Source organism: Polyodon spathula, chromosome 5 (assembly GCF_017654505.1).
Source record: "Polyodon spathula isolate WHYD16114869_AA chromosome 5, ASM1765450v1, whole genome shotgun sequence".
Lineage (NCBI taxonomy): Eukaryota > Metazoa > Chordata > Actinopteri > Acipenseriformes > Polyodontidae > Polyodon > Polyodon spathula.
The window spans coordinates 29,377,201-29,396,728 of NC_054538.1; the positions used below are offsets into that span (position 1 = coordinate 29,377,201).

At 35.6% G+C, this 19,528-nt stretch overlaps 1 protein-coding gene across 10 annotated transcripts in view; it reads right to left on the bottom strand.

Moving 5' to 3' along the window:
* lama2 (laminin, alpha 2) overlaps window positions 1-19,528 on the bottom strand; it is a 118,489-nt gene that overhangs the window by 16,007 nt on the left and 82,954 nt on the right. For 5 of the 10 annotated variants that reach the window (XM_041250263.1, XM_041250259.1, XM_041250262.1 and 2 more), the window contains 16 exons: window positions 18,669-18,862; window positions 16,738-16,880; window positions 14,990-15,088; window positions 14,716-14,827; window positions 12,570-12,732; window positions 10,443-10,653; window positions 10,073-10,189; window positions 9,371-9,534; window positions 8,061-8,199; window positions 6,168-6,270; window positions 5,629-5,745; window positions 5,187-5,369; window positions 4,762-4,767; window positions 4,202-4,356; window positions 3,740-3,883; window positions 559-692 (listed from right to left, as the gene is read on the bottom strand). In XM_041250263.1, the coding sequence (XP_041106197.1) occupies window positions 559-692; window positions 3,740-3,883; window positions 4,202-4,356; window positions 4,762-4,767; window positions 5,187-5,369; window positions 5,629-5,745; window positions 6,168-6,270; window positions 8,061-8,199; window positions 9,371-9,534; window positions 10,073-10,189; window positions 10,443-10,653; window positions 12,570-12,732; window positions 14,716-14,827; window positions 14,990-15,088; window positions 16,738-16,880; window positions 18,669-18,862 (2,184 nt within the window). The remainder of the gene's footprint in view (window positions 1-558; window positions 693-3,739; window positions 3,884-4,201; window positions 4,357-4,761; window positions 4,768-5,186; window positions 5,370-5,628; window positions 5,746-6,167; window positions 6,271-8,060; window positions 8,200-9,370; window positions 9,535-10,072; window positions 10,190-10,442; window positions 10,654-12,569; window positions 12,733-14,715; window positions 14,828-14,989; window positions 15,089-16,737; window positions 16,881-18,668; window positions 18,863-19,528) is intronic. The other 5 variants (XM_041250265.1, XM_041250264.1, XM_041250257.1 and 2 more) reach the window with 3 other exon arrangements.

Sequence of the window (19,528 nt, forward strand, 5' to 3'; positions counted from 1 at the left end):
ACAAATGACATTAAGCCATTGGGGAAATCTTCTTTCCCAAAAGATAAGCCACACTAGCTTAGTATATATGCTGCCTTATGCAAATGCAAAACACTGATGACTAAATTCAAGGTTTAATATATGCACAGAAGAGTTTAATACATTTCCGTTGGTAGAACTCATTTATGGAAATATATTCTGAGCTTGTTACAGTAAATTTGATTAAAAAAAGATTGCATATCAGCAATTGTTTTCTTACCTAAGTTAGTTCTTACCAAAGCTCCTTACAGCATACATTAAAATCCTCTAAATATGAACCTCAAGATTTTATTAAATTAGTTCTTGGCTAGCTTGGTGATCATGTAACTGCTGCCCTGCCTTTTGTTATAATAATGTGGAATTTATTAAGGTCGTATAGGGTTCATCAAAATGGACAACAACAGCGAAATGGCTGCTGGGAATTTATTTCTTACATTTTAAACAAAAACAAGCTGATTGTTGAAACTATAAAGTGCCTCGTATCACAGTTGTTTCAGAACAGGCTTTGACATGCGTAAGAAGATAAAGTGTTCAACTTACCGTGAAGCTTCAATTCTGTACCAGTTCTGATCACTTATGGTTATGTCTGGATACTCCACACGTCCAACCCCAGAGCCTACATCCCAAAGGAAGCTAACCTTTCCTTTACGCATCTCTATGGCCAAGAAGTCAGACTAAAACAGAACAAATGAAAATAACTATCTGGTGTAGGATATTTGCTTTAAAACATTATCTTGACAGTCTCATTCTTTTGTGGGACCAACTGTATATTTGCTAGGTTAGCTCCAACTGTGCTACTTAAAAAACTTTTTTTTATTTTTTAGTAAGAGGATAGCTTTTCACTCTAACTCTGAGATGAGATACCCCGTAGAAGGCTATGCGATTACAGAAATCAAGTACAGTTACACTTTTATTTTGGCATTTATTTCGCAATGGAAAACTGTGGCCTTGTTTGATACAAGCTATAATTACTAAATATGTTTGGACCACACACATGGTGATAGTGTACATCATGCATAACTATTTACACTTTCAAGATGGTTAATTGTTTCTTTGAAGCAGAAAGGCTTGCGCTTATCCAATATATACAGTGCCTTGCAAAAGAATTCAGACTCCTGACCAATTCTCTCATATTACTGAATTACAAATGGTACACTGAAATTTCATTCTGTCCGATATTTTATTTTAAAACACTGAAACTCAAAATCAATTATTGTAAGGTGACATTGGTTTTATGTTGGGAAATATTTTTAAGAAAAATAAAAAACTGAAATATCTTGCTTGCATAAGTATTCAACCCCCACACATTAATATTTGGTAGAGCCACCTTTCGCTGCAATAACAGCTTTAAGTCTTTTGGGGTAAGTATGTACCAGCTTTGCACACAGTGTCGGAGTGATTTTGGTCCATTCTTATTGGCAGATTTTCTCCAGGTTGTTCAGGTTGGTTGGACGATGCTTGTGGACTGCAATTTTCAAATAGTGCCACAGATTGTCAATGGGATTGAGATCAGGACTTTGACTGGGTCACTGTAGGACATTCACCTTTTTGTTCTTGAGCCACTCCAATGTTGCTTTGGCCTTGTATGGGATCATTGTCCTGCTGAAAGTTGAATTTCCTCGAAGCTTCAGTTTTTTAGCAGACTGAAGCAGATTCTCTTGCAGTATTTTCCTGTATTTTGCTCCATCCGTTCTTCCTTCAATTGTAACAAGATGCCCAGTCCCTGCTGATGAGAAGCATCCCCACAGCATGATGCTGCCACCACCACACTTCACTGTAGGGATGGTGTGTTTTGAGGCATGGGCAGTGTTAGGTTTGAGCCACACATAGCGCTTTGAGTTTTGGCCAAAAAGCTCTATCTTGGTCTCATCTGACCACAAAACCTTTTCCCACATCGCAGCTGAATCACTCTCATGCTTTCTGGCAAACTCCAGACGTGCTTTCAGATGGTACTTTTTGAGTAACGGCTTCTTTCTTGCCACCCTCCCATACAGGCCAATGTTAGGCAGAGCTCTTGATATGGTTGACTGGTGCACCATTACTCCACTCCCAGCCACTGAACTCCGTAGCTCCTTCAAAGTGATTGCTGGCCTCTCTGTGGCTTCTCTCACAAGTCTTCTTCTTGTTTGAGCGCTGAGTTTTGAGGGACAGCCTTTTCTTGGCAGTGCTTGGGTGGTGTGATGCAGCTTCCACTTCCTGATTATTTATCCAACTGTGCTCACTGGGATATCCAAACACTTGGATATTATTTTGTACCCTTTCCCTAATCTATGCATTTGTATTACTTTATCTCTAACTTCTGTAGAATGCTCTTTGGTCTTCATTTTCTTTCAGATTCACAGCCTTAGCAATGATCCTTTAACAGTGGGGTTTTTATCCAGAAAATGTGACAGTAACTTTAATGGTTCACAGGTGGGGGCCAATGGTAAGGTAATTGTGTCCTCGTTTGGGCAATTTCTTTCATCGGTGTAAACTGGGAGCTTCCACAGCACATGGGTTGAATACTTATGCAAGCAAGATATTTCAGTTTTATTCTTTCTTAAAAATAAAACCAAATATCACCTTACATTAATTGATTCTGAGTTTCAGTGTTTAAAAATAAAATATCAAACAGAACGAAATTTCAATGTACCATTTGTAATGCAGTAATATGAGAGAATTGGTCAGGGTTCTGAATACTTTTGCAAGGCACTGTATATATATATATATATATATATATATATATATATATATATATATATATATATATAGATATATAGATATATATAGATATAGATATAGACACATACACACACACACACACACAGGCAGTCCTCACACTTACTATACAATTGGTTCCTGAAAGTCGCATTGTAAGTCGAAGCACATTTTCCCATAGGAACAATGTTATAAATTGGCGTTACGTTCCTAACTCTATTTGGCCAGATAATATATTATTACAAAAATGACCTGTTATATTGTACTAATGCAAATATTTGTTTAACTTTTTACACTCGTTGAGCCAGTTGATTTCAGGGCGGTGGTGCCCCAGTGGTTACGCGCATATTTACAATGACATATTCAGTGTGCAGTACTGGAGTACAGTGTGAAGTATGCGGTACTCCTAGCAGCAAATACGATCGCCTGAAGTTAAGCCCCTCATCATGTGACAGAGTTCACAGCTTAGGTTTCGTTTTGAGTCAATTGCTCTTATCACACATTGTTAAGGGCAAATAAAAAAACAAAAAAAAACAAACACTAAGTGACGGAGTCAGGGTGACCACGACAGGTACTGCGGTTCAGACACCGAGCATGCGCATATGACGCATGGTTTAGGTCTCGCCGTGTCGTAAATGCCATGTCGATGTTGTAAAGTCAAAGCAGGGTAATAATGCAAAAGAGTCGTAAGTGCCATGTGTCGTAAGTCAAACACGCAGCAGCAAGGCAGCACCTCATATATATATAATATCTATATAGATATATGTATATATATATATATATATATATATATATATATATATATATATACACACACACACACACACACACACACACACACACACACATATATATATATATATATATATATATATATATATATATATATATATATATATAATATATATATATACACACACACACATACCTAACTCATATTTTGTCAACATTTTAGAATGTTAAAGAGAACCATTTACTTTATGAAGTCAACATATCTTATAGCACACCTTTCTAACAGACTTACATATTTGGCACTTCCTAGATAAAAGAGCAGGTTATCAGGCACGGCTGTCTTGACATTCAGGACGATGGTGTTATACCTGCCCTTCTTAATTTCTGGTCGGTATGTACGGATGCAGTCACCTCCAGATGAGACAGAGACTTTAATCTGGATTGATCAAAACATTTAACATTAAAGCAGTTATTGTATTAAACCATTAGAGGTGGCATGTAAAATGGCAGACTACGGTTTAACCTGAAATGAACTGGTGCCAAAGGTACTGAGCTTTCTGGTCTTTTCATGGAGTCACACTCAATAACTGGCTTTGAAAACTGAAAATATGTTCTGAGGTTTACTGACTGGCAACAGCAAATGTTCACCTAGTTCAAGAGACTGTAAATAAAGCTATTACTGTAGTTAATGTTTTCCATTTCAGTGATCTGGGATGCTTGTATAAATGAAATACATGCCATTGAGATTACTCACTGAGTTTGCCTGTTTTCGAGCTTGATTGATCAATTCCTTTATCTGAGAGATGTTATTTTTCAAGTTGTCCTGAAGCTCTTTGATTGGTTTAAGCTTTTCCAGTAATCGATCAGCCTCATCCTCTAAATCCTTAACTTTGGCACTGGCAGCATTAACTTTATAGAAAAAGAAAACAAGTTTCATTAGTTGGCATAACTGTGTACTGTGCCAGTGTATCTTTTGGAGCCATGCAACAGAAGGTAGCAACAGACAGAAAAAGAAAGCAGTGTCAAACCTAATTAAATGTTTAGGAGCCATCTATGCAAGAAGGAAAATGGTATTAGTGAAGGAAAATAATTGCATGGAATGAGAAAAAAAATTGCATAATCTTTATACATTAGAGAATAAGCTTTGTTAATCTTACAAAGGAAAGGCTTAATCTTGTTGAAGTTAAACAAAAAGGGATAACATTTTTTTACAAAGCTTTTATCATAGTCAACTAGCGTACATGCAGCATCAAAGTACAATACGACACGATGCATTAACTTTAGTGTGCCTTAAAAGGTAAAAGAGATACGTACATATTGCTAAAAAAAGGAAAAAAAAAGAAAAACACATGTAAGGAAACAGTATCTGCAAGTGTTCATGTAACTGCATCAGTGTCAGGCGTAACACAACAATGAAGACAGCAGGTAGATAAGGGAGTTACTGAAAAAGTATGTGATGTTTCAATATATGATGCATCGCGACATTTCTTATATTAGTGCATCAAAAGTTCACAGTGTTGGTTTATGCAAATTTCTCTGTAGACTTGTAAAGTCAAAGTTAAATGGGTTTATCTGGGTAAAGTTGGAAATGAGAACAGTAAAGTACATGTTGCTCCACTTCTAAGGAAATAAAAGCTGTTTAGTGTACAGTGGTTTATGGATTCATAAAGATATATTAGAATTTAAAGTTTATTAGATGAAAAGGTATTCTTAAAAAATACATATTGGTGAAATCTTACTGTTTTTCACTGGATCCTGTATTATAGCATTTGCCCGGGCCACATCATCTTCAAGTTTGCTGTAGTTTTTCTGTAGCCCCATGAGGTTCATGTTGATATCCTTAATTCTTCCTAGCACATCACCGGCAGTTTCATTAGCGTGCCTGGCCTTGTCTTTGGCTGCTTGTAATTTTGAACTTGTGTCTGAAAGATAAACCAAAACTTAAGCAGCTGTATTTTAAAACCGATCCTAGGATTTGATCATTTCCATATGCCTAAATGTTACACTCAAAATAAATACAAAAATGTATGTTTTCTAAGTCTATCTGTCAATTTAAGTATTTATTATTATTATTATTATTATTATATTTTTTTACATCAATACATTACCAACATGTTCTTTCTTATTTTTGGAGGTATAACAGAGGACAAGGGATGGAAATGTTTCAGCCTGATTACTTGCCATTGGGGATTAAATGAAGCTTTCCAAAAGTGTCATTTAGTGACTTCAGCATATCTTTGTTCTTTGTGCCAGAGGCTTTTAGTCTGGACTGTAAATGATCAAGATTGTCACCATTTTCTGAAAATAAAAAGTGTCATTTAGTGACTTCATATCTTTGTTCTTTGTGCCAGAGGCTTTTAGTCTGGACTGTAAATAAAAAAGAATATATAAAACTCCCACAGAGAAAAATACATAATTATACTGAAAGTGCAAATACCACATTTATATTGACTATGATTTCCTTTATCAGGTTTTATTGTATAATTATCCAATCCAACCATTAAAACTCAAGTTCTTTATTTTATTTTATTTTATTTTATGTGTTAGCCTTGTCAAAATGACTGCTATTACTCCACAATGGACAGGCTTGTAAGATAATAATGCCTAAATCCATGAGAAATTAGTAGTTATTATGCTCAAGAAATTGCAGCGTTATTTTTAATTTTAGGAAAAAAGCTGATTTTTGTGAGGCACCTTTCTTACAAAATCTGAAAATGTACCTTTCACAACATTATCTAACTTTTTGGCTTCATTCCACAGCCTGAAGCTCTTCTGGAGTGAGGTTTTGGCATCATCCTTTAAGGAGCCCTTAGGACTGGAAGCCTGGGGATGGAAAATGCAAAACATAAATGTTAATAACAAACATCAAGTATTGCGGCTGAGGGGGTTATGAACTATTAACGTGTTTGAAGAATTCAAAAAAATATATTGTATACATATTGGAGCACAAGGCAAATAGATAAATGATTGCACTCCATAAGATTGAACTTGGTCTATATGAAGTCATTGAACTGTGGTGTTAACTCTGTAGAGGCTGAAATAAAGTCAGTGATTCAGAAATCCTTCTCTGTCTCTTCAGACTTGAATTAGCAGATGTTCTGAAAACTCAAGGAACCAAGAATGAACATCTGATAAACATATAGGGTCTATCTAAAAATATCTTACAAAGGATTGTCTTATTTAATAGAGCCAGTACTGAGAGGTTAACATCTGTTATGTTTTGGGTCATATTGACCCGATGCAATTTCAAACTAATTTAAACAGCCTTAAATTGATTAACTGTTTTTATTTGCAAAGGTTTTACTCTTTTATGTTCTTTTAGTCCAGGAGCTGTGATAAAACTTATTTGACTGCCAACCTGGGAGCTCCTCATTTTGGAGTGTCTTTACCAGTGAGATGCTGCTGCAATACTGTCAGTGAAAATTATAAAGTTTATATAATTATATATATATATAGTTTTTTTTTTTTTTTGTTTGTTTATAAATATCTCCAGACATGTGCAGCCATTTCCAGAGATAACAATACAAATATAATAATAATAAAATAACAAATTGAAGAAGTTTGTTTTATCCCTGCACACAAATCTACAAAGAAAAATGCCACAGGTCACAGTGACCCGAAACATCTTATTTGTATACATGACCTGTTCTAAAAAAAATAAACACCTCAAAGGTTCTGTTTTCTGTGTATAAGTTCATGACCCCAACTTAGGAAATGTCATAAAATATTATAAAATCTAAAACATTATTGAAGATTGCAGTCCATCGACAATCCCCAACAAACTTATTAGTACTGGAGCAATTTTCCTGTGAAGAATGGTAAAAAATATTCACCATCCTACTGTGTAAAGCTAGTAGTGACCGATCCAAAAAGACTCATCACAGTAATTGCTGCAAATGGTGCTTCTACCAAGTACTAACTGAAGGGGCTGAATACTTATGCAACCAGTAAATTTCATTTTGTACATTTTCTTTGCAAGTTTTGCTGACATTTAACCTGCTCCTCATATAACAGTGTTCAGTTTAACCACTACAGCTTTGAATAAAAAAAAGTTTGTTTGAGAAACTGTGCATAGATTATTTGTAATTCAACAAAATGTGACATTGGTAGGGGGGTGAACACTTCTGCACACCACTGTAGCAACTGGCAATTGATGCTACATTATAAATTGAATATCAACTATTTAGCCCTTTCATTTTCTTTTTGATATTTTTTTCTTCAAATATATCTATATTTATCTATTTCAATTTAAAATCACCACTAATTGCTTTAGACCTCGTTAACGCTTTCAGTCATAACATAAGTGGTATAGAAAAGAAAAAGCAGGTCCACAAATAAAGAAACACAAAAATTGATTGAGCTTGATTAAAATATGGTTCATGATTAAATGATTAAACAGAACCAAGGACATTTATCATCCCAGGACACTCAAATATCTGAGATGCTTCTTCTAAGTGAGCTTCCCCTTTCGAAAGATTTAAAAATGAATGATTTAAAAACAGAATGGCTAAAATCTTCACAACATAAAGAATTGGCTGAAACAGTATATAAAGTAAATCATTGTGGTTAAACTGTGAAATTACATTCTGAATAAAAGAGATGTATGTCCCTACCAGCTGCACAGCTTCTGTCGCACTGGCCTTTGCTTGCTTTGCAATCTTTTCAGCTTCTTCAATTGAATCCTTGATGTTACTGTAGGCTTTGAATGCTGCTGTAGCGTTAAATGACAGATTTTTAGCTTCAGCCAGGATTCTGTAGAATTGAATAGAATGATACTATTAATATTTTTTATTTATATATAGCACCTTTCATAGTGGACCACCATCACAAACTGCTTTACAAGATACTAAGGTGTGTGAACTATGCATCAGCTGCAGAGTCACTTACAACAACGGCTCACCCCAAAGACAGAGCACAAGGAGGTTAAGTGACTTGCTCAAGGTCACACAGGGTGTCAGTGGCTGAGCTGGGATTTGAACTGGGAACCTCCTTGTTATAAGCCTGTTTCTTTAACCACTGGACCACAAAGCCTCCTATAAGTGAGTGTAATCTTGTCAGTTATTAGTAATTAGTCAATTATTTTTTGTTACTTTCTCCCAATTTACCAAATGATTATTGAGGCTCAGCTCACCGCTACCAACCCTGTGCTGACTCGGTAGCGGCGAAGATGAACACACGCTGTCCTCCGAAGCGTGTGCCGTCAGCCAACTGCTTCTTTACACACTGTGGATTCACCATGCAGCCACCCAGGAGCTACAGTGTCGGAGGACAACACAGCTCTGGGCAGCTTAGAGGCAAGCCTGCAGGCGCCCGGCCAGACTACAGGGGTCGCTGGTGTGTGGTGAGCTGAGGACATCCTGGCCGATATAAGCCCCCCCCCCCCCCCCCCCACCCCCCGGCGATGCTCAGCCAATTGAGCGCAGCCTCCTGGGAACTCCCATCCACAGTCAGCTGTGGAATAGCCCAGACTCGTACCGGCGACGTCCAGGCTCTAGAGAGCATCTTGCACATATGCGGGAGCCCACTTGGGAGCCCTTAAAATATATTTTAAATATATAAAAAAAGGGGCAATTTCTATATATGAAAAGTATAAGGATCATACTTTTCTACCATATATTAAAAATATACGTTTGTTCCATAAGGGTAGTTTCCCCCCTAATGACTGACAGGCTTTGGACCATAAAACACTGCTGGGGTGAAATGTCCAAGGAAGTGAAGCAATAAAAGACTTCCAGGAAGGCAGGGCAAGCAAACTTAAAACTGTATTTAACCTAGTATAATACCACATGTCGTGTTTTAAAATGAAAATCTGCACAAGACTGTTATAATGAATGGAAGTGCATGGCCTATAAGATTTATGAAATCATTGTGTTAGCTACAATCCCTTTAATTTGTAGGACCATAGTGCAATAGAACAGCATACCCATCCAGGATACTTGAAGAGTCGTTGAGTTGGGCTGCGTGGTTCTCAGCTTGAAGGACAAGTTCTGGGAGATTGTTCTCAGTCAGACCTTCAGTTAGTTCTTCTACTTTATACTCAAGTTGTGCTCTCAGTGGTCCTATATTCCTCCCGATCTCCTCGAGATCCTTGAAAAAACATGCAACATTGTGTGTCTATAATCGACTACAAATGTGGTTGATTAAAAACATGTGAAGCCTATCAAAGAACTATGCTTTGAAAGCACTGGGAAAACCAAATCCTCAACAGAGGAACTCCTGCTGTTTATCTTTCTTAAGCAATTTCCTTTGTGCTGCTGCTACAATAATAATAATAAAACTAAGAGATCTCCTTTTGTATAAGCCTGAGACTTTATTTGAAATAAACAAAAAGATGAAACGCTATCTGAATGCTTGTGTTCACAAGATAATAAAGCAGAACAAGGAGTATATTATCTGTCACTAATCACCAGTTGCATATAGTACTGGCTAAGACTAAAATGCCTGATCGTGAATTAAGAAGTTATTGGGGTTTTAAACAGATTTTGATGGAGAGTAAACGGAAAACAGCATGTTTCAAATTGTAAGGTATTATTCAAAAATACCCCAAAACTGCATTTTTCTTTTTTCTGAACACACAGGAAAACAATAAAGATTATTTTGTATACATGTTTATATGTATGCTTACTTCAATTTCTTGATTAATGTCATCCAGCAGTCGACTGGCTTCACCGAGAATACTTTCCCCTTCAGCCAGGATACCTTCTGTGTCCTTCTTTCCACCATTAACAGCTTGTTTCTTTTTCTGAAGTAAGTACAAAAAGAACAACAGTAACACTTTTATTTTTACAAACTTTAGTAACATAAAAGTACACATTTTTTTAAAGCAAGTTTAGAAACTAAAATGTAATTTTTATGTCCAAAATAAAAATGATAAGTTGCGTACAATATTAGCATGTGACCTGTGACCTGATCCAGATATGGTAGCTTTATATCTTTTTAAATGTTTTAAACTTGCAGGAGTCCAAAAGGATAATCTCAAGTTATGGTGTACTGACCTCTACGGCAGTCATGTTTCTTTGGTTATCAGCAGATAAGTGGTTAGCTTCTCTGATTTTTCCTTTTGCCTCTGCCAGCAATGCCTGGGCATCATCCAGCTTGGTTTTGTAATCCGCCAGTTTGTCTGTCACCTCCAGTTTAAGGTCCTCAGTTGCTTGATGTGGGTCTCCAAAGAGTTTCTTTACCTTTGTCAAAAGGGCATCAGCAGCACTGAAATCCAACAGAAAAAAGTGAATTGATCATTCAGTAAATTCTAAGGCCAACAGATTGTCAAGATAATGAGTGTAACTTCAACGTATACGGTGGGGCAGAATATACGCATATTTTGAAGAGAAATATATACCGTATTCCTTCGAATTTAAGACACCCTCAAACTTAAGACGCAGACCACATTTCCCAAATTGGTTTAAAAATTGGTCTTAAATTCTAAGGAATATGACATCTCTCTCTCTCTCTCTCTCTCTCTCTCTCTCTCTCTCTCTCTCTCTCTCTCTCTCTCTCTCTCTATATATATATATATATATATATATATATTAGGGTTTTAGTCAATTAATGATTAATCAAATAATCACTACTGTGGGCTTTGATCAATGAAAAAAACATTGATTAATTGATCTTGCCGTATCAAAAAACAGTGCACGAAAAAGAAATCTTGAAAAATGGAGGGTACTTAATGGAAGGTATCCCCAATATTTCACAATATTTCATAATGAAGAAAAAAAAGACTTGCTACATTTGCTTATCGGTGGTTTCCTTTCACGGGAGTACTACAAGTTTACTGTACCATCTTAGATTCAAGTAAGTTGATTTTTCTTTTTATTGAATGTATTTCTTTGAAAGGATATCAGAAAATGTATACTGAAAAGCTTGTTTGTCTGAAAAACTTGCTGTCTTAGTGATTAAACTACCGGGTATATAGTTAGTGTTTGCTGTTAGGAGCGTTAAAACTGAAGCTGAAGAAAGCTAAAGAAATGTCAATGCAGGACACGTTTTTTTAAATTTTTTTACTTTTAAATGTTTATTACAATAAATAAAAAAACGCAATTAATCAACCGTTAAAAATGTGCAAAAAAGTTAATCAAATAAACAAATGCATCTTGACAATTCAAACAATCGGACACATATCTTCCCCCTTTTTTCTTTTAAAAGCACTATACACTTTTGAACCCATCCTCAGCACCACTGATTAAAAAGAAACCCTTCTATTTGTAGTTATCTCTCCCTCCCTTCCCAATGAAACGTTCAAATTAAAAACAGCCAGGTGTGAAAAACACCACAGACAGCAATTATAAACCAAGTTCATATTATAAAGGACACGCTTTGGCTAAATGTCAATTACTTGTAATCAAATATTTTCAAACTGTCAAATTACATGTTAGTAAATATGTCTATTAAATATTATCTGGCATTATGAAACATTTGCAGTAAATACCATTATGTTAATACTTGTCTTTATTGTAAGTGTAATAGTCTTTCAATACAATTTCATATCACCAGCAAACAGTTGTGTTCCATCGGTAATGCAGATCGGATGATTATTCGATCAATAGAAAATGTCACGATTAAAATGTATATATGCTATATATTGTACAGGACAAACAGACATATAGAATACATAGGCAGATTTTTTTTTTTTTTTTTAAATACATTTACATAAGAAGTTTATCCCTGAAACCACTAAAACCAAAACGTTAAAACATTCAGATTGCTTTTAAGCAAACTCCTTCATAAGAGAGGCTCTTTTATTTCTTATTTCTAGGGCACAAAGGATGAGCTCATTTCTTCTGCTGTTCAATGGGCCTTGTAAATTTCTTATCATTTCCATCACTGATTCACTAGATGGTGCTGTTTGCACTTATATCACCCTGTTCTAGAAGCACTAGCTGTTTAGAATTGAATAGGTTTTTAAAAATGAAAACACTAATAAACAACATCTACAAATACTAATTATAAAGAAACGGCTGACATTTGGTTATGGCTTAAGAGAGAGTTAAGAGACAATCTCTGTGTATTGTGAAAGTACTCAAAACTATGAAACAGCTCTCAGTTAACAAAGGAATAAAACAAAAAGAAAAAAAAAAAAAACACACACAAACAAACACTTAAAATTCAGATCAGACACCCACCCTAGCTCTTCATCTGCAAGTTGCTGGTGCTTGCCCAGCTTTCTCCTACGAAGCTCTGCTAGCATTTTCTCAATATCAGTATGCATCTCTTGAAGGCTTTTTTCCAGGACACCATCTCGGGAGCCAAGAGTTTCATTCAGTTTCCGAGCTTTCTCTTTCAGAGCTGAAATATTGGAAATATATTAAACACCCCATGGGAGATATAAACACTTGAAATTATAGTGACTCCAGCTGGTAGAGACAACTTTGAGCTTCCAGTGTATGGCAGGCCCTGCAAATTGCTTTAGTTGCATGCCCATAGTACTGTATATCTAACCAGTTAGGCCAGCTTGATTCATTTCACCAAAAGGGTACTGCAGTTCACATTACTATGCCATCTAGCCAAGGGTTCAGATCCAGAAATTCATAACGCTTTAGGTGAATCCAGCTCCGTATTGTGATTGTCCAGTGGCAGCTCGTCAGAGGAGGCACTGCCAGCTTGAAAATCTTAAAATTATTATTTTTTATTTATTTATATGTAATATGTGCTATAAGAATAAATACAAAGCTTCAACGCTCGTGTCGCCTCTGTAGTTATGAGTAACACGTCTATTAGCCAATCACATTCTTCCATTTCAGCAGTGTAAAAATTGGCGTGCCTCCTCTTCACTTTTGCCTGTTTTAGCCAATCACCAGACGTGCGCCCTGACCCTTTGATGACCTCGGATGCTAATACTGACGAGAGTGAAAGGAACGAAGCATGGTAAGGACCTAGCGAATGCCTATAAATTCATTGAAATGTTTCTTTGAAGTGTAATGCACCTTGCTCTAAAATTAAAGTTTGACTGAATTGCTTCCTTTTTTTATTAAATAGATACACTTCATATGTACCGAACAGTATATGATTATTTTGTTAGTCATTTATTTAAATTTAGCAAAGTAAGTTGATAGGATGTGCTTAATTTTTGCCTTTTTTCTTTGCCGCCAGCTGCCACTGTGACTGTCATGGAAAGCTTTCTACCTTTGTCTGCTCTTCAAAGTTCGACAACTACATTATGTAAACACATAATGTATAAATATATAGTGAACCTACTTTGCCAAAGCACGGTTTATCAAACACATTAATGACACAGCAGGTTTACATACAAGGCCTACAGCACCACCCAGCACAAGCGAGAGCTCAAAGAAAACTAGTACAAAGTAGGATACAACAAAAGCTAAATACAGTATTTATTTTCTAGCTGCAACCAAAGCTGATTTAAAGTTTATTTCAAAGACTTTTTACAATTGTGCTTTGCAGATGATTTACTTTCATCAAATTAAATTAGCCTCCTTTGAAATAAAAAAAAAAAAATCAGTTTTAAAAGGAGGGAGAAATATCTGTGTTGTTTCTAATTTAAATATAAACCACCAAATATAAATGAAAATGAAATACAAATAGCAGCATTACATGCCAAGTGTTTCTTTTTTTTTATATTTGTTCAAAAAAAGAAAGTTAATGTGATTAAAAGGACCACAATCGTTGCATCTCTTCAAACAGCATGACTCACAATAATTATCTTTGCTAAAGGTAATTAAGCATTCACTCAGTGGCGCACATTTTGTTGTTATTCTTTCAGTTTGGATCAGTTTGGAATATGTATTAGCAACTGCAAAAATTAAAAGAGGCACCCCACTGATTTCCATTCCTGCCGATCAGGATCAAATTCAGATTTAACTGCAACATCTTTTTTATCAGAGCTAAACTTAAAAAAAATACACAAACAACTAACTATGAAGTCCTACAGGCAGGATGCACTTGTATACTTTATTCTTGTATGTCACACATTTTGGCAAATATCTGTAGAACCGCTTATTCAACTCTCATGAAACTTGGTTTTAGGATTATTTAGAATAATCTTAGTTATTACAGCAAATTGTCATTAAAGCATTTTTTGTCTCAAAGGGGAAAAAAACAAAACAAAAAAAACACCATCACATATAACAAATAACTTCAGACTACACCCAAACCACTAAAATTAAATCTATTTCTATTTTTTTTTTTTGTTGTTGTTGTTTTTTCCTGGTTTGGAGCCTTAAACTCTGAAAAAATCATGCTAATATTTAATTTGGCTTTGAGAATGTAGTCCTGTGTTTTTAATTAGTTTAGATTTGGGGCTCGGTGTACCTTCAGCAGCTTGCAAACTGTTCTTAACAAATTTGTCCAGGTCTTCTGCCCTTTTGCGAGTCCTTTCAGCATCTGCATTTGTTTGCTCTCCATCTGCAGATACTTTGGTTGCCTGTCAAATAATGAAAATGGCAGTGTATGTGAGAAGGTCTGACAGCACTGAGGAAATACCAAAATAAAGCTTACTTTCATTGAGCGGGAAGAGAAGGGAAAGGGGGTAGGACAGGTAATGCTAAAAGGGACAGCAAAACAACCTGAAATTATTTTGACCTACCCTGCTTAGAAGCTCATCCATCTCTGTCACCAGTGTACCCAGGTTACTGTTAGCCAGCTGCAGGAGCCGCTCTGGAGCCCGCTGAGGTGATAGCAGATGCTATGGAAGAAAAATGCTCAGCATGTTTTGTCAGATTTTCGGGTTTATGGTCCCACACAGGGGTTGACATACATGGTCCGTACACCCCCATGAAGCCTTGATATAAAAGAGTCACCGGTATGTTCTTCTCACTTAGCTTTTTGATTAAACCGTCATTCATCAAAGGAGGGCCTAAGGAGCTCCTGCCAGTAACATTTCACAGTCCATGCACACAGGCTACAGAAAGGGAATCTTACATGTGACTGGTAGTAATACCCAGGCTCTAGAAATATCTGCCTTTTGATATGAATCAATCTATAATGTTTTCATTGTCAAGTGATGTCTTTTAAGCAATCTCAGTTTACATTAGCATTCAGCTTTCAGTTTTTTTTTTCAGTATCTGTCTAGTCTTAGTTTAATTATTATTATTATTATTATTATTATTATTATTATTATTATTATTATTATATTATTATTATTATTATTATTATTATTTACTAAAAAACATTCTTTGTATAAACAAGTGTTACTTCTTATTTTGTAATACATTTTACAAACAGTAAACTTTTGAATAAAACATGTTTTTTATGTGTTCACTGTACCATTATACACATTCTTAATTATCACTTTACTACGATTCATTAACAAACTCACTGTTACAGTGGGGGAAGAAATTACCAATGCACACCTAGTGGTCATTTTTATACTGGCCTAACTGCAGAAATTCCACCTTACTCAGGCTTGCTCAGAGACTGATCAGCAGGGATCCTAGAAATCAGTTTGCTTCGGAATAACACGGAAAAACCCAGATTTTTTTTACGCTGTCTGAGAATTTTCAGCTTTACACTTGCAAGGCTTTTTTTGTTTGTTTGGTAACCAAATCAACAAACTTCTCATATATAACCATAAATACAGGCAATGTTGCTTTACATTTACATAAACATATTTCAATAAAACTACTTCTGGTGAACAGAGGTCAGAGTTGAATGAGGCGCACTCTGACAGTAGCTGGAGTTTAATTCAGTATTCAGTGCATTGTTACTACTGAACAAGCTGTTTAAAGATGCCGAAAATGAGAAAAATCACCCCTAAAGATCGTGTCAATGAGTTTGGCAATAGCCATCCAGATGACAAAGACTGACTCGAGATAAACTAATATGAATAATATTTTTTGATTTTTATTATTACTACACATAAGTATTTGTAATGTTTAAAGTTAAATGGTAAGTTTGTTTATATTATTGATTGATGGCACTAATGAGCTTGTAACTTACTTAGAATTTAAAATTGTACCAATAAATACCTCCTGTATCTTATTGTGACAACGGGGTGGGTGGGGGGCTGGGGGTCAACGACACATGGACGGACGGACTCGCTCAATTTTCGCCTTTTAAAGTATTTTAATTGTGGAATAATGCATATTTATATTTTTTTTATCTGAGATTTTTTTTTTTTTGTGAAAACTAGGGTCCCTGCTGATTAGGTAAACACATAATGGAATAAATGACAGATAAAAAAAATGCATATAATACAAATCCAGCGAGTTTAAAGTATTCCTTATTGTAATTAGATTTGAATTTCTCCAACACGGCTTATAAAACAGAAAGAAAAAAAAACATACAGATTTTAGTTGGGTCACATGTTCACAATTTTGATATCAATGAATGTACCTTTAGTTCCTGTGTCATGTTTTCAAATCTGTACAGCACTTTATATGGGGGAGGCAGCGGTCCAGTCAGATTGACACTCATAACCACGTGTCCAAGACTGTCCAAGTCATTTAAGAGAAGTCCAGTGCATTCGTCATCGCAAACTAATAAAAAGGAATGTGTTGGAATGTTAGGTGTAGGTACAGACCAACCACACACACACACAAATGTGTCATTTAATACATAAATACAACAGGGAATACATATATCAATTATTAAACTAATTTAACAAAATGTGCAAATTGTGCAGGCTGGCCACCTGTTTCGCTGAAATGCTGTGTTGTTGTTAGAATCACCTTGTCAGATTTATTTATATACCAAAAAACCCTTAGGAGCTACATTTCTACTACATGTCCTATGAAGGAACAACAGCTGTCATCCAGTTGTACTGCTTTGGGAGCAATGGCCACTGCTTACAAAACAGGCTAATTAACACTGTGCGTTCAAGATAAAACAACTTATGTAAGTGAAGGAATGTTTTGATTAGAGATGTGCGCTGATTTCATTGATAGCTCCCTACACACTTTGAGAATCTGAATCAATCTGAACCACAATATCCTCTCCACGAGAGGCCAGAGCTGCTTTGCACGAGTGACATTGCCACTGGCTGCTCTGACCTTGACTGATGTGAAAATCTTTTTTTTTATAATATGCAGTTAAATGATCACTTTTGTTTTTATAAATCACCTAATCAGCCTTTTTGATGATGCAGTATAGGATATCATTACATGACAGGTCATTTGAAACACATGCATTTGCACAGAGAAATAATTGCTGCTTCCTGCTTATCAACATTGTATTCAACAGCAATAACCCAGTAACATTTACAAGGCAACATCACTTACTAGGTAACAGCAATACAGACATGCACAGTTTGGTGCATTTAGCGCCAAACAAAATGGGCACCTTTTTTCTATAGAAATATGATATTTTACAAAATACAGAATTATGCTTACATATAGTAATGACACACCTAGAGAAAGATTAGGGCTACTCATAATTTTAAGGATTCTAACCTGCACTTGAAATAACTTAATTGAACAGTGACTTAAATAGACAATTCAGTGGTTTCTAACTTACTTAGTAACTTTACAAGCAGTGGTGTTCTTCCAGAAAATAATTAGCACATTTTTCACTAAAGGATTTTTAAATAGGCTTATTTGAGCCATTTAATGGTAAAGCTGCAACTGAACAAACTGGATTAAAAACACAGTTTTCAAACACATGCAGATATCAACAAAACATACCTCTGGTTGTAGCAAACTAAAACCTAGTAAATAAAGAATAAGTACAAAACATAAAACATGAAAATGCAATCTGAACCACTAGGGCAGTAGGATTTCAGAAAGGTACAGTATTGTGGCCATTATGGCATCTTCCAACAGGTAGCAATATCAGGTGTTTATAATGTCTTTACAGACCTGGAGAAGACTGACCAATTGGAAGAAATTTACTCAATCCAAATCAGCTGCACTTATTGGCATGATTTTTTTTTTTGTTAAAAACCCTGATTAGAGGGAATTGGGTTTTTCTTTGTTTTACATTTTGTTTTGTTTAATTGTTTTGTTTAATTACTGCAAATATAAGTGTGCTGCCAAGCACGTAAACAGCAGTCACCTGACTCCTCTTCTATTCCTACCGCTAGCCAGTAGTAAATAGTGCTGTATTGGATCCAAAAATGTCAGGGATAGCTACTGTATAAAGGGTCAGGGAGAGGCAAGAAAATACACAGATGGAGACTGGGTGCAAAATCACTACAATGGGTTTACAACCCAGTTCTCCACAAAAGGCCTTGTTGTGTATTTGTGTAAGCTGAGTCACAACAATATCTAATTGTGCCCTTATAACCATAGACTGAACCCCCAGTTTGTTAATGCTGTTAGTATACGTACAAATAATCTGCTGAGCTTTACACACATGCCGCTCCATGCATCTATCGCAGGTCAGTCCGGTAGTTCCTTGTTTGCACTGGCATTGGCCAGTGAGCTGGTCACACGGCAGGGGCAGGGAACCAGTGGGGTCACACTTACATTCCTGGCAGGAGCCACCGGGACTCCTGGGGTCACCATAGAAACCAGGAGAACACCTGGGTACAGAACAGATAAATACTACAATAAATACTACAGGATTTTAAGTTTTTAAAACACTTCCTTTAGCTAATGCCTTCTAATGATATTGCTTTTACTGTTATTAGGATTTTTTCTTTTTGTAACTGTCTGAGCCAATATGTTCATTACATGTTGAAAGCTGCTGCTAGACAAGTTTAAGGTTCAGGTGTCCTATTAGGAATAATGCCTGAGGATCTTTTCAGAGATAGCATTCATTAATAATACATTCAAAATTAAATAATACTGGTGTCATGCAGAGTGTTAAATAACAAACTACATTAATAAAACAATTATATTTTCAATGTATTAAAAGTAAAAATAGACTGTGATGCCTTGGAAAATGAAGAACACTGGAACCTTGCCAAATTTAAATTTCATTTTGAGTCCTTCCTTTAGCTAATGCATTCTAATGATATTGCTTTTACTGTTATTAGGCTTTTTTCTTTTTGTAACTGTCTGAGCCAATATGTATTTTTTAATTGAATTTTTCATACATTGTAGATGTATCTACATATCTTTAATTAGCAAGTGACAGGTAAACCAAAAAAACAAAAGTCAATTAATAACTCTTTGTGTATGTATTCTGATATGTTGTTAATATGTTGAAATATCACATATATACATATTTATAATACCAAATCCTT